Raw genomic sequence first — 15,962 nt, 5'->3', positions numbered from 1 at the left:
CCAATACTTAGTATTAATTCAATTAGAATTTTATATTATTTTTAATTATTTTATCAACATAAGTATACGAATAACAAAATTTTATTAGTTCTCTATTAAGGTGATACTGTATCTCTAAAGTGATACTAGTTTCATTTCATCAATCAACTCCAATCAATCAACTCCAATGCAGATTTCAATTCTAAGTCAATTCACTTTTTGAAAGTATCAAAACTAATATTCTAAGAACAAACTATTGAAAATGCTCTAATATATATTTTACTGCTCAATGCTAAAAACACCAAAATTTAGAAATACACTAGTCTTGAGTCTTCTCAAGCATATTCAATATAGCAAATTGAAAAGCTACCGGAAACGGGAAATGACTAAACTTCTTCGATGTTTGTTGGTTAATACCTGACAACACCTGAGGAAAGGATCATTTCTACCTCAAACTTGCGATCTCAACTTTGCTTGCTGGGTCTGGGAGGTCCAAAATAATTTGTTAACAATCCCATTAACGAAAACCTGGAGTTTAGATTAACATCTAGTCAGCACTTTCGACAGTGAAGAATAAAATAGCAAAGAATTTATAATATGCAGAAATTCACGCCAATAACCAATTATATGACGGTTCATGTTTACATAAGGATGAAAAAATGAAGGAAAAATAAAATAAATGAGGAAAATACTGGTCAAAGATTATAGTAACGTCAAATATTAATATTACTTCTGTAGCACTAATTATTTTCTATGGGTGTGGGACTGGAATGAGATTTATGTAGGTATTTAGCGGAACTAACACATTTTCTCTCCCATATTAAATTTAGAGAAAGTCTGAATTAATTTAGTGTGTAGCACAAGCAGCATTTTTCATCAGTGAGCATATCTACTAGACCTTAAGATGCCATTCTACGACTACACATGTAAGACATCAAGACAAAACAAAATTATTTCTCCACGACGAGATGAGTTACCAACTCTAATTAATTAATTTATTTCACTATTGAAATATAACTTGTAAACTATGTTCAATACTTTTCTCCAATGGCATATGAACTATAAACCTAGATTATTACTAACCTACAGGACCTTAACATGTCAACAGGATCCATCATGCAGGCTCGCATCACACTTATGTCTTTCTAAGGGGAGAAACCTAAGTCTGGTTGATTAATCGCATCTCCAGACCAGAGCAAGATTAATAGGGCAGTTAACTCTTAAGAATCCGTTTTGATTGAAGAAGATTTGTTCTCAGATGATGAGGTGATGACCTAGATTTCCATCAATTTAAACATGATTGCAGTGGTAGTGTAAGGTTTTGGACAGTTGATCTCTATCTCTGGCTTTTGTCCTCTGTTTACTGACAGACACTTGAAGTGTAATTATGTCATGTATATATCATAAGCTAAGTTGGGAACAAATCCAAGAGCTTTTATAATCAATGCTTCACATGCTATACAACGAAGGATTTGAATTGGAAGAAGACTACATGACTCAAGTTTGCAGAACAAATATTCAGCTGAATCTGACAGACAGTATCAACCCTGATTGTGATCCATACAAACATAAAGGCTAATAATTGTTATCTACTACCAATTCTAATCCAACTAAGTTCATTAAGCTATTGAAGTAAGCTTTCAAGTCCGATTCTTTCATTTTTCCTATAATTTTAATTTTTCAAGAAATATTAATTTCCCTAATTTCATATATTTCATAAACTACGATAAAATTTCTGGAATATGCACTAGCTTCAATTCCAAAACAGAACTAACATTCTTAGGTTATTGCTCTATTAACGACGCAATTAACCAGATGTGTGCATACATAGATCTGAAAGTACAAATTCAAATTCAAATTCAAATTCAAGTTTCAAATTAAAGTTCAAATGGATGAGAAGGAGAAGGAAACTGACATCATAGCCATCATAACTTGCTTGAGATCGTTCTCGACGTTCCTCATGTTGACGACGGATTGGGCGCAGAATATGAGAGCGAGCCATGAGCCTAGCTTGTACCTGAACATGACGCCGGCGACGCCGAATATGACGGCGATGAAGCCGGCATAGTCTATCGGAAGGTCTTGCGGCGCCACCGCCGGCGCCACATATGGCCGAGCCGCCGCTGGCATACGCGGATCGTTCCCGTGAGACGACGACATCTCTGATCTCCGATCTCTCGCTCTGATTGGTTCTGACTTTCTTTAATGTGTTTATGACTTTATGCCTGCACTTATACATTGTTTTCTTTTACGGAAAATTACTTAAACGACCTTATAGAGATTTAATTATTGAATGAGATTTTTTTTATCAAAATTAATTAATTATTTTTTTTTGGGTGACTAAAGAGAAAAGAAAGAAAAAAGAGACAAAACCAAATTAATTGGCTAGGGTCATATCTAAATCTATTAGATGTTGAAGCTCACTCCATGGTTGGCTCCAATTCGAGTGAATGTCCGCGACAGAAGCAGCTGCTTTAGCCATACAATCTGCAACACTATTTGCAGTCCTCTGAATTAAAAGAATAGAGACTCTCCAATTCCAATTCATAACCTCCTGAATATGCTTTGTCAAATCCCATTCCGGAATATCCTTACTAAGCATTCTTTGGTTTACCAAGAAAAGAGCTTCTAAACAGTCTGTTTCACAAATAACCTCACGAAATCCACTCTCCCAAGCAAGAAGTAAACCTCTCCAAATTGCATACAATTCAGCAAAAAGAACACTGCACACTTCGACTTTTCCAGTGCAACCTTTCAACCAACATCCATCAGGATTGCGAATAATACAACCAAAACCAGCATAGCCAGAAGGAGCAAACCAACTAGCATCACAATTTAATTTAACAGAATGAACTGGAGGTGGAACTCAATGCAAACAAAGTGAAGGAGGAGACAGAGATTGATGCATAGCAAAAATAGTGTGAAACTCCCTTACTGAACTACAAATCAAACTCACCACTTTACTAGCACTCCATGAATCATCTATATTAAATAAGTCATGATTTCTGCTTCTCCAAATCCACCAGATAGTCGAAAAGAAAAGAAAAGCATCTCCACTCCTTGCACCTCTGTAGAGCCAATCATGTAAATTCGAGTTATCTGAATACAAGTCTAAAAGGGTTCAGACCTCCTTGGCACTAGGGCACTCCCGAAGACAATGAAGAATGGATTCAGAACCATTCTGACACCGATGACAGGTGCTAGATAAAGCTAAACCACGACCCAAACGAAACTCTGCTGTAGGAATAGCATTATGGAGACTGAGCCAAATCAAGAACTTATACTTCTCAGGAATATGCAGACGCCATACCCACAACCAATTATCATGCTCATTCCAGTCAAACTTTCTTTTGGCTAGCCAACTGTACCCACTCCTAACTGAGTAGAGTCTAGAAGATGCCACACCCCACGACCAACCCGAACTCTCTCCAGCATTCAAATCCGGATTATAAGCATTCAAACGCTGTTTGACATCTTCTGGAATGATAGAGAAAATATCATGGAGATTCCATTGACCATCTTTCCAAACGTCTCTAATAGTTAAATCAGAGTCAGATATATGTACAAAAGGGACATCTTGAGCAATTGGGCCCTCAATACTCCAATTGTCAAACCAAAAAGATTGATCAAGTGACCCAACGCACCAAGAGAAGGCATCCTTAAGAGCACCAAAAGCCTTTGAGATACTCTTCCAAACATGAGAAGCATTGCAAGGGACAGGGCCATCTAAAACTCCCTCATTCCTCAGATACTTCGCCCTCAATAGAGCAACCCAAGGCTTGTCCTGACAATGAAAAAGTTGCCCCACCAATTTACCAAGTAAAGATATATTAACACACGCAGGGTCTCTAACACCCAGGCTACCAAATTTTTTTGGAGTGATCACGGTCCTCCAATTAACAAGAGAAAGACCTCTACCATCAACTTGACCCTTCCAAAGGAACTGTCTCATCATAGAAGATAATTTATCGCAAACCCAATTTGGAAAAAAGGATACCTGCATATGATAGACAGGAATGGATGCTGAAATTAATTAATTATTTAAAAAGAAAGATTAATTTTTTATTAAAACGACAAATATCTTTTTAAATTTTATAAAAAAATAGTAATTGAATTTCTTCTTTCCATCTTTCATTTTTTTTTCTAACAATGTTCGAGCATTTCACTTCTTATTAAACTACTCTTCTACTTTATTTCATAACAACAATAAAGAAGTTTCATAAACCATAAATTCAGCCCAACAAAATACATAAATTTAATTATAATTTTAATCTTTATTATATTATCTTTATCTTATTTTTAGTTGTTCTTATCTTATCTTTATTTGTTTTTATCTTTTATAAGACAATACTCTCTATATATTTAGTTTTACCCTCATAGTTTACAACACACTTCAATACAATTCAATTCAATTCAATCAATCAATAATCAATAAAAGTTCTTTTCTTTACTTTTCCTATTTTTTCACAATTTTATCATGGTATCAGAACTCCTCTTGAGCTTTTGTCAAAGTCCAACTACTCATTATCTTTGTTCTTTCGATACTTTTTCTACTGTTAACAATTCTTCAAATCGAGATTCATTATTGAATACTTGGATCATTAATTCTGGTGTCACAGATCACATTGCATCAAATTTGTCTTGGTTTATTTCTTACACACAAATTTCTCCTATTATTGTTCATTTACCAAATGGTTCTCGCTGTTTCTTATAAAGGTATCGATCAATTTTCACCATCTTTAGTTCTTCATGATGTTCTTTATTTACCTTATTTCAACTTTAATATTATCTCTATTTTAAAAATTACTTCAACACTCATATGTAAACTCACTTTTTCATCTTCTTCTTGCAGAGCAACGATTTGGGGACGATTGATTTGGTCAGAATGAGAGAGGGATTATATGTTTTTGAACCCAATTTCGGTAAAAATTCATCCACTACACATTCCATAAATTCTATCCAATCTCCACCCATTACACCTTTCAATATATGACATTTTCGTTTAGGACACCTTCCTGGACAAAGGCTTAATCATTTACATAAACAATTTCCTTTTATCTGTATGCATCATGACGAGACTTGTGACATTTGTCATCTTTCTAAGTAAAAGAAACTTTCATTTTCTCAAAGTTTTAACAAAGCCAATGCAAGTTTTGATTTATTACACTTTGATATTTGGGTCCGTTTCGACAAAATCCTATTCATAATCATAAATATTTTTTTACTATTGTTGATGATTTTAGCCGCTTTACATGGGTTACTTTATTAAAATCAAAAGGAGAAATGCAAAATCAAATAAAAAATTTTATTACTTTAATTGAAACACAATTCAACTCCAAAGTCAAAACTATTCGTTCCGATAATGGACCAAAATTTATTTTACCTGATTTTTATGCTTCAAAGGGCATTATTCACCAACATAGTTGTGTTGAAACTCCTTAACAAAATAGAAGGGTAGAACGCAAGCATCAACATATTTTGAATAGAGCAATGCTAGGGGCCAGCAACTTTGGTATTTTGTAACTATCAATTTGCCATCAATAGTGTTTTTAATGGTGTGAGATTACATCCAATGGTGAGAAATCACTCACTTTTCTTTTGATGGTTAAGTGCTGGCCAGAAAACACAAAAGTTGCTGGCCCCCTAGACTTTTCCTTTTGAATATAGCTCAAGCTCCGCCACACACATTTTTTGAAGATTGCTGCTCAAGCACAGCATCTCCTTTTATATTTTTGCCACCGGCAGCTCAAGCTCCGCCGCACACGTATCTTCCTCCGCGTCACTACGTCACGTCAGACGAGTTTTCCTCAACAATTTCATCAGAACTTATCCAAGCTGTAGATTATTGACATCTTCCATCCACCAGCTTGCGGGGGCGTATTAAACTACTCTTCTACCGTAGCCCATGACAACAATAAAGAAGTCTCATGACCCACAAATTCAGTCTAACAGAATACATAAATTCAATTACAATTTTAATCTTTATTATCTTATCTTTATCTTATCTTTAGTTGTTCTTATTTTATCTTTATTTAATTTTATCTTTCATAAGACAATACTCTCTATATATTTAGTTTTACCCTCATAATTTACAACACACTTCAGTACAATTCAATTCAATTCAATCAATCAACAATCAATAAAAATTCTTTTCTTTACTTTTCCTATTCTTTCCCAATTTTATCACCCATTACTTTCAAAAAATTAATATATAAAAAAGAATTCCAATAAACAAGTTGTAACAATTGTATATAGAATTATAGATACATATTTGTATTAATATACCAAAATTAACTATTATGCATATATACATTATTTAATTTATATTTTATATTTTATATTAATAATTTATTTTAATAGTTAATTTTAATATATATATCCAATATAGTTGATAAAAAAATAATTATTTATTAAAAAAATTAAAATAATATATATCTTGTTATTGCCTTCTTTCTCACATATTAGGTTTAGACTTTAGAACAGTTTATTAACTTACAAATAGTATAATCGAATCATATCTAAATAAAATCTTGTATAAATTTAGTCCGAATATATTTAAAATTTATATATATTTTTTAAATATTATAAATAAAAAGTTAACATATATAAAAAAAATGCTATCCAACTATTGTTTAAAAAAATTATAACAAATTAATCTTTAATTAGTCAATATAATATAATTTTTTATTTTAAAAAAGTTTTTTTTTAAAAGTATAAATTTTATAATTTAAAAAATTTAAGATTAAAAGTTTATGATTTATAATTTTGACTCCCTAGAATTACTTTAAGTTGTATGGAACGTTATTTATTTTTTTAATTTTTTAAATTCGAGGCTTATTTGGTTTATTCATTATGTCGATCAAATAATTGTTGCGTATTTTGTTGGTTTGGCCCTTGTTGAAGCACCCTTGATCATGTGTGATTCTTTTTGTACCAAAGTTATAAGACACTTTCAGTATATTAGTAGTTAATACGTGATTGTATTGAGAAAAATCTCATAAATAAACTTGTTATAATGCAGAAGAAACTGGGAAGGAATCTGTTAATTTGATTGTAATTCCCTATTGAAGCAAGCTAAGTAGTGATGTACGTAGCTCAAGCAGTAAAGAAGATGAAGATTGAGGAAGGTATTGTTGTTCTCTAAAAAAGATAGATGATGATGATTTGGGATTGGGAGCAGTGTCTCTTCCTAAATTTTTGTTTGGTAAGTAAGTTGGTTATATAAACTGATCTTTTCTTTTTTTAGTTTTTTTTTTCTTTTCTGCTTGGATTGAAACTGATCTGGCCTTTGGTCATCTAATTTTGCAGTGAAAATCTATCTATTAGCCGTCATATATCACGGTTTAGACATATTCTCATTCTAATACTATTGTGTTAATACTCGGACTTATTTAGTTTATTAAGCTAAGAACAAGTTGGTGTAACTTTTAATATTTAGCAAAAAATTTAAGAATACATGAGAAAATTAATTTTGGTAGAAAAAATATTTTATTACTCAAGTGGAGTTAAATACGATTTTGGTCTTTAAGATATATAGGCTGAAATTTTTTTTGTCGAGAACCTTTTTTTTTATATAAAATCGTCCTAAGATTTAACTTAGTTTTAAAATCGTTTTTACCTTAAGACCGAAATCGTACGGAGGTGGCAGTAGAAATGGAAACAGAGGTGGATCGTTGACAGTTTTTTCTTCTTCCCTTCTCCTTTCGTAAACACTTTTTTTTATTTTTTTAATTTTATAATTTTTTTTGTTATGGATAATTTGATCTAGAATTTTAATATTTAAGTAAAGAGGACAATTTTAAAACTTAGTATTAAATCTTAGGGAAGATTTTGCATGCAAAAAAAAGTTAGGGACGAACAAAATTTTCGGCTTATACCTTAGGCTGCGTTTGTTTTCAAAAACAAGACACTGAGACAGGAACATGGAGACACAAAATCGTGTTTGACAGATGAGACATGGACAAAGACATTGTGTCCAGAGACACTGAATTAGTGTATTTTGTGTCTATCTTGACAGAAAGGACATAGAGACACTAATAAGATATACAACTTATTTTTTATTTTTTTTATTATTCTTATTAATTTTTATAATTATATTTTTTTATTATTATATTTTTCTTCTCAAATTTTTTAAATGAAAAAAATGAGAATAAATTGAATTTTCATAATTTGTTCTAGTTTATCACCAAACAGAATATAAGAATACAAAATTTTGTGTCTTTATCTTTTGTTTTTTGTCCTCTTCTCAAAAACAAATGCAGCCTACAGACCAAAATCGTACTTAACCCTATTTAATTGTTTTGTTATAAATGATTTAGATACTCACAATTCAAACTCTAACCCCAATTCATAGCATCCACCTTTTTAATGGACAATTATTAGGATTAAATCTAATAAATGGTTTATGATTTAAATTGAATGTCCAAATTTTTTTGTTACAAATATCTAATATACTCTCTAAAAAAAATGTTATTTCTTTTTTAAAGTTTATTCTTTAAATAGCTTTTAACAATATAAATACTGTTACTAGTGAGTAACTAGTGAGTAACTACCTTTTTATATTTTAAGTTTATCAGAAAATTAGTCATTCAAATTACTGGATTCATATTATTTTATATTCATGTATAGTTATTAATGTTTGACATTGTATTTTAGTTTTCTTCGGTATTATGCGGTTCATGACTGCAATTTTTTATTCTTTTGACAAGGTAAATAATTATTCATTTACAACTTTAGTTTGTTTTTTTTCATTTACTGTTTTAGTTTTTTTTTTATTATTCACGGAAGTTTGGTATTTTTATATTTGCAAAATATGCGATTTCAATTTTTTTATGCCTTAGTTTCATGAAGAACTTGTACATTAGTAAAAGTTGATATTCAATATTATATCAACATTTTAAAGTGTTGATGGTATATTTCGTGTGATTGTTTTGTTTGTATTTTTTTATTATTTTATATATATTCATAATACATCTAAAATAATAAGATAACACACAAAATATTTTTGGTACACATTTAAAATTTGTTTAATTAAGTTCGTGTTTATATATTTTGTTTTTGCGCGGATACTGGTGTCGAACTATACGTCGGTCTCCTATCTGTCGAGATAAGCCGACGATCTAAGTTGATTGGGTTGTATCCTCAAGAATCTGGATCCGAGCATGGTATCTGCAAAAAGGACTCCAACGCCCAAGTCAGTAAAAAAGTAAAAGATCAAATACAAGGAGTAGATGAGAATAAATGTGGTTTCGGTGAATATACTGGGTTTCTCTTTTTCCTTGTGTGTGTTGTTTAATTCCTTGGCCTGGCTTTATAACATAGTCTGTTCGCTTAGTGGTCCGTTAGTCTCCGTGATTCTTGTTTGTTGTAGTTCGAGATTGAGTGGGACGTTTTAAATCCGAGATCTGCGAGACGGAATTCGTTTGAATTGAGCCGTTGAGCCGAGGTATCTGTTCGGTCTTATCCGACTTTATGGAAGTACAGTACACAACCCCCCAACTTGACTTGGTGTATTTGCAGCAAGTTGAGCTTATTGTTGGATTTTATACCTTGGCGTAGTGAGATATTATAGATCCCCCAAGCTCAACGCGCGTGTCAAGCTTGGGTTTTTTACGGAAATGTTTGTTTTTTTTTAATGAGAAACTGAAAGTACAAATTTAAAATTGATTTGAATTTAAGGTGATATTTTACCTTGTAAACTGGGCTGTAATAAATTGCTTGCTTTTACCATATGGGAATCGTACCATTTTTCATTTGGGCGCGTGATTGTTGTTGTTTCCGCTTCCCACTAAGATAGTGGGCTTGCAATTAAACCTGTATGCTTAACGAAACATATTTTCAGTTTGCAAAAAAGTGTGGTTAATTCCCAGGAGTCATGTCTTCCAGAGGTTAGTTTCCTGTCTCTTAGTTTCTTCTGTTCTGTTTTATTTCTTCCCTTCTTACTGATCTTCAAAAGAAAAGATGGTTAGACAAAAAAGAGAAAGAGAAGATTAAGGTAGTCAAATTAAATAAGGATAACCCTTATCATTGGGTTCAGGATGATGTGAAGACTCGTGCCTCTTCATTTTTCGATCCTGAGTCTATTCGTTCTCTGGGTATTGAGGGGTTTGTTAGGGCTAGGTCAAATGTTTGTGTCGAGCTGCTCCCCTGTTCTAGTGAGGAACGGGTTTGTGAGAGGCGGGGAGACTGGAGCTACTTCTATATTTATGTTCCCTGTTTGACTGAGTTGCATGTATATTTACCTTTCTCGGATTTTGAGTGTAGGGTTTTGACCCAATTGAACTGCGCCCCATCGCAGTTGCATCCAAACTCGTGGGCCTTCTTGCGACCCTTCGAGGTTCTGATGAGTTTTCTTGGCTTTCTCCCTTCGTTAAATGTTTTCTTTTCTCTGTTTCAGTCTAAAGGGGTATGCAAAGGGTTGTGGGTCTGTTTGAGTAGTTTTCATGGTCATTCCCTATTTTTGCTGTATAAGTCTTCTTTTAAAAATTTCAAGTCAATGTTTGTCAAAATTCGGTCATTGGAGTCTATATATCCATTTTATCTGGATGATGAGATGATAGAGAAATTTTTCTTATTTTGGTGTACGGAGCCTTTACAAATTCTAGAAGTTCATGAGAGGAGTGAGGAAGAGGAATGTCTACTAGAGTATCTTATTGAGAATTTTGCTGAGGGGGAATGTTTGTGTATTCCCAACCTATTAAAATTTGAGGCGAAAAATGACGTGAATGGGCTGAAATTGTATATAGGTAACTGGAATTTTTGTGTTTATGTTCTCTTTGGCTTCGTATTTGCTAACCTCAGATTTCTTTGTTTTCGATGTTGCAGGTAGTAAGTTGCCAAATCTGAATTCGGCTAAGTTCCAAGCTTATTTGAAGAAGAAAAGTGAAAAAGGCGGTAGTGTTTCTGGTCTGGTGAAAGATACAGAAGGTGATGCTGCTTTTTCTGCTGCCCAGGCTCCTCCTTCCCCGAAAAGGAGGAGGACTAAATCCGATAAGTCATTAGAGGTGATTTCCGAGGGTGATCAGAATCCTGCTGCGAAGTCTGTATTTGAGCGGCAGCGTCGTTTGCATGGTTTTCTAGCTGGTGCTAGTTTGCATTCGCTGTGGAGCGACCAATTCCCCCTTGCCGAGCTTGCAGATCGTGTTTCTCAGTATCCTGGGGACATGGTTCTCACTCGTCGGGTAGGGCTTGAGGGGATGGACAAATTTATTCAGGTATCCTTTCTGCAGATATTCCTTTCATTCTTGTTTAGTTTATTTAATTATGTTAAGATCTATGATTATGCAGATTATTGCTTCTCGGTTACTGTGTGTTGGTCGCACGACTGAGCTTTTGAGTTCTGAGTAGCAGGTTGTGGTCGAGAAAGCTGCGTCTTTTGAACGTTTGTTGAAAGATAAGGAAAATGTTGTTGTCGATGTGACCGCTAAGATGAAAGAGAAAGAAGATGAAGTGGTGGATCTTAATGAGCAGATTAGATTGCTGAAGAAAGAAAAGGAAGATGAAGTAAGGCGTCTTCAGGAGCAAATTGGACTGCTCTAGGCTGATTTCAAGAAAAATGATAAAGTTAAAGGTGAAATGACTGCTCGTCTGAATGAGCTTAAGGAGGAAAAGATGGACATGTTCATTGCTGGGTTTGACCGTGCTGTCAGCCAAGTTTCATTGTTCTCCCCGAACTTTGATGTCGGGAAGCTCAATGTGGCAAAAATTGTTGTTGACGGTCACCTTGCTGATGATGAAGGTGTTGAAGATCAAGCTGAAAGTATTCCTCCTCCTTGATAAAGGATTTTTATGTTATTTTGTAATTCTCTATTTTAATTGAAGTGTTTTGAACTTTATTTCTGACTTGTTGTTGTCGGCTTTTGACTTGTGGATATTTGCGCTAGCCTTTGTATGCTATTTGTTTTGTTAATAGATATTCCTTGCTTGCTTAAGTGTCGTTTCTGACTTCATAGGGTCGGTTTGTTATTCTTTGTTATCAATTCGCGAGGCTTATTTAATTGAGATGCGTTTCGCATTGTTGTTAGATATATGTATGGATAGGTTGAAAATGATATTCATTGAACTGTTTTGACATATGAGGTAGTCGGCCTCATTAAAACATGTCCGATTAAAACCCTCTTTAGGGAAAAACCTCGTGATCAGGAAAAAGAGTACCTGGCCAGCTCATATTTATATTGAAAAAATTTAACTGTAGTACATTTTTAGTGATGAAATGTTCCAAGTGTTGGGGAGGGGTGTTCCTTCTAACGTTTCCAGGCAACATGCTCCCTTTCCGATGACTTTAGAAATTCGAAAAGGACCTTCCCAATTTGCGACCAACTTTCCCTGTCCTGGTGGTTTTCGGACTTCTTCCATCTGTTGCAGGACCAAGTCTCCTTCTTGTAGTATTCTCGGTCTTACTCTGTTATTATACAGTTTCCTTATCGTTGCTTGTATTGCTTGCTGTCTTAGTTCGGCTAGGCTTCGTTCTTCGTCAATTAGGTCGAGCTAGGTTGTTCTATCTTCCGAGTTGTCTCTTTCGTTGAAGTATTTGGTTCTACTGGATCATTGGCTGATTTTGACTGGTATTATACATTCTGCGCCGTATACTAGTCGGAATGGGCTTTCATTTGTTGTTGTGTGAGGTGTTGTGTTATAGCTCCATATTACCTCTGGTATGAGCTCGGCCCATCATCCCTTAGCATCTGTTAATTTCTTTTTTAATGCCTGCAAGATGACTTTGTTAGCTGCCTTTGCGAGCCCATTTGTTTGTGGGTGCTCGACGGAGGAAAAATGGTGTTTGATATGCAGGTCTGTGAGATATGATGTAATTTTTTTATCCGTGAATTACCTATCATTACAAATACAATTTCTCTAGGTAAATCGAATCTGCATATGATTGACTTCCATATAAAATTTTGTACCTTTTCGGCCGTGATCTTTGCGAGAGGTTGTGCTTCCACCCATTTCGTGAAATAATCAATAGCTACGAGTAGGAATTTTACCTGTCCTGTAGAGACTGGGAAGGGTCCGAGTATATCCATCCCCTATTTGTAGAAAGGCCAGCTGATAGTTGATGTATGTAGGAGTTCGGCTGGATTGTGGATAAGCGGCGCACATTTTTGGCACGTGTTACAGCTTTGTACCTTGTCTCTGCAGTCTTTTTTCATCGTCGGCCAGTAATAGCCAGCTCGTAGTATTCTCGTAACTAGGCTTCTGCTTCCAGTGTGGTTTCCACAGATTCCGTCATGTAACTCATTCATGGTGGTTTCTGCTTCTGCCGGTCCAAGACATTTCAAAAGAGGTCGGGAGATTCCTCGTTTGTATAGTTCGGCTCCCAATAGAGTGTATTGGTTTGCCTTGTATCTAAACGCCCTTGGTTTTTCGCCTTCTGGTATCTCCCCGTTTCTTAAGTATGCGATGAATATTTTTCGCCAGTCTTCTTCTTCCTGTGAGATACTAAAAACATATTTTGCATCTAAACTTGTTTCTGTTAGTGTAACATGGTGGAGCTTATCCGTTTGTTTGGTTATCCTATGTGTGGCTAGTTTCGATAAAATGTCGGCTCTGTGGTTTTGATCTCTAGGTATGTGTAGTATTTCAAAATTTTGAAAAGATTTTATTAGGGCCTTGACCGAATTTAAATATTTTTCTAAGAGTGTATCTCGTACCTGAAATTGGCCGTTTACCTGTTGTACCACAAGTAGTGAGTCACAGTGCATGGTTAGGTTCGAGATCCCTACTTCCTTGGCCAGTCGTAGGCCTGCCAGTAAAGACTTGTATTCGGCTTGGTTGTTTGTCGCTTGAAAGAGGAATTGGATCAACTTCTCGGCATGGACCCCTTCATCGTCCTTTAGGAGGATTCCTGCCCTACATCCGCTTTTGTTTGATGCTCCATCCACATATAATTCCCATACTTTAGGATGCTCTTCTTTGTTTGTGAATTCTGTCACAAAGTCGGCTAATGCTTGAGCCTTGGGTGACCCTTTTGACTGGTATGATATGTCGAATTCAGAGAGCTCAATCGTCCATTTTGTCATCCGCCCTGCTAAGTCTGGTTTTGATAATATTTTTCGTAGGGGGTGACCTGTACGAACTATGATCGGATGCGTATGAAAATAATGCCTCAGGCACCGAGCAGTAATTACTAAACCGAATGCTAGCTTTTCTATTGTTGGATATCGTAGCTCTGCATCTTGTAAGACTTTGCTTACAAAGTATACTGGGTGTTGCACTTTCCCTGTTTCTGTTACAAGTGCAGAACTGACAGTATTAGCTAAAATTGAAAGGAACAGTAGTAGTGGTTTACCTTGCTTTTGTTTCTACAATATGGGCTGTGATCCCAATATTTGCTTGAATTCAAAAAATGCTTTTTTGCAATCGTCCATCCAGATGAACTTTTCTGACTTTTTCATGGTCTTGAAGAAATGATAGGATCTTATTGCTGCGGCTGGTAAGAATCTTGATAAGGCGACTAGGCATCCTGTTAATCGTTGTACTTCTTTAATCGTCTTTGGTGATTGTATATTTAAGATAGCTTGGCACTTATCCGGATTGGCCTCTATACCTCGGTTTGTTAACAAGAATTCGAGGAACTTTCCCTTCTTTACACCAAATGCACATTTTTCCAGATTTAATCTCATGTTATGTGTTCGGAGTTGTTGGAAAACTTTCTTTAAGTTAGCCTCGTGTTGTTCTTCTGAGCTGGACTTGACGACCATGTCATCAACATATATTTCAATGTTTCTTCCAATTTGTTTTTTGAATATATTGTCCATTAGTCTCTGATAAGTGGCACCTGCATTTTTTAGTCCGAAAGGCATTACTTTATAACAAAAGTTACCCTGGTCGGTTATGAATGTTGTCTTGTCCTCGTCGTTTGGGTGCATTTGGATCTGATTGTATCCAGAGTAGGCGTCCATAAAGCTCAGCACTTTATAACTTGAGGTGTCATATACAAGTCTGTCAATGTTCGGCAATGGGTACGAGTCTTTTGGCCAGGCCTTGTTCAGATATGTGAAATCCACACACATTCGCCATTTCCCTGAATTTTTTCTGACCATAACTATGTTTGCTAGCCATGAAGAAAATCAGACTTCTCTGATAAAACCCGCATCGAGTAGTTTCTGTGTTTCTATTACTGCTGCATTTCTTCTTTCAGTTCCCAAATTGCGTTTTTTCTGTCTTACAGGTCGGGTATTATGGTTGACTGCTAGTTTGTGGCAGATGAAGTTCAGATCGATCCCTGGCATGTCAGCCTGGGTCCAGGCAAATAAGTCGGCATTAGCTTTCAAGATGCTCTTCAGATGCTGCTTTGTTTCTACAGAAAAAGCTGATCCAATGTTAGTATATTGGTTTTCTGTATTTAATTCTACCTTTTCAAGATCATCCGTTGGAGAAGGACGACTATGGTTGTCCTTAGGGTCCATTTCGGTCAGGCGCGGGATGTGCTCCGAATTGTATACTGAATTAATCTTCGGAATGGCTTCCTCCACGACCTTCTTTAAGCTTGCATTGTGGCATTGTCTGGCCTCCTTGTAGTCGGCGTGGACTGTTGCTATTTTGTGATCCTGCAAGGGAAACTTGACACACAAATGAATGGTGGAAACAATGTCTCCAAGAGAGTTAAGGGATGGGCGTCCCAAAATGATATTGTAAGGGCTAACACAGTCGACCACTAGAAATTGAATGTCCAGTGTTTTGGAGTTTGGGGGTTCTCCTAATGTCGTTCTCAACCAGACATAACCTGATATGGGGACTCTTTCGCCCGAGAAACCTGCCAGTTCTCCTCATGATGGCTGTAGTGACTTATCGCTTAATTGCATCTTCTTGAATGTGGAGTAGAACAAGACATCGGCACTGCTTCCTGGATCGAGTAACACCTTTTTCACAGTCAGTTCTCCCATGCTTACTGAGATTACTACTGGGTCGTCTAAGTTTGGGGTTCTTGATTTGAAGTCAGAAGCACTGAAACTGACGTCGGCCGAGGAGGTCGGAATTGGTGA

At 35.4% G+C, this 15,962-nt stretch overlaps 1 protein-coding gene across 1 annotated transcript; it reads right to left on the bottom strand.

Annotated features, from left to right (window-relative positions):
- Positions 1-109: 109 nt before the first annotated feature.
- LOC112716299 (protein Asterix) lies at positions 110-2,347 on the bottom strand. Its single transcript, XM_025768176.3, has 2 exons — positions 1,895-2,347; positions 110-507 (listed from the first exon to the last, which is right to left on the bottom strand). The coding sequence occupies exons 1-2, from the start codon at positions 2,137-2,139 to the stop codon at positions 444-446; spliced, it is 309 nt and encodes a 102-aa protein (XP_025623961.1). The 5' UTR covers positions 2,140-2,347; the 3' UTR covers positions 110-443.
- Positions 2,348-15,962: the final 13,615 nt, after the last annotated feature.

The sequence above is a fragment of the Arachis hypogaea genome, chromosome 10, assembly GCF_003086295.3.
Source record: "Arachis hypogaea cultivar Tifrunner chromosome 10, arahy.Tifrunner.gnm2.J5K5, whole genome shotgun sequence".
Taxonomy (NCBI): domain Eukaryota; kingdom Viridiplantae; phylum Streptophyta; class Magnoliopsida; order Fabales; family Fabaceae; genus Arachis; species Arachis hypogaea.
This window is presented reverse-complemented; position numbering and strand designations above follow the sequence as displayed.

What these genes read in the sequence shown, in the direction of transcription:
- LOC112716299 (XM_025768176.3), bottom strand. Translation starts at nt 2,139, where the DNA reads ATGTCGTCGTCTCACGGGAACGATCCGCGTATGCCAGCGGCGGCTCGG. An exon ending in CAAGTTATGATGGCTATGAT is followed by an intron (nt 508 to 1,894) that starts GTCAGTTTCCTT and finishes TCTAAACTCCAG; the next exon opens with GTTTTCGTTAATGGGATTGT.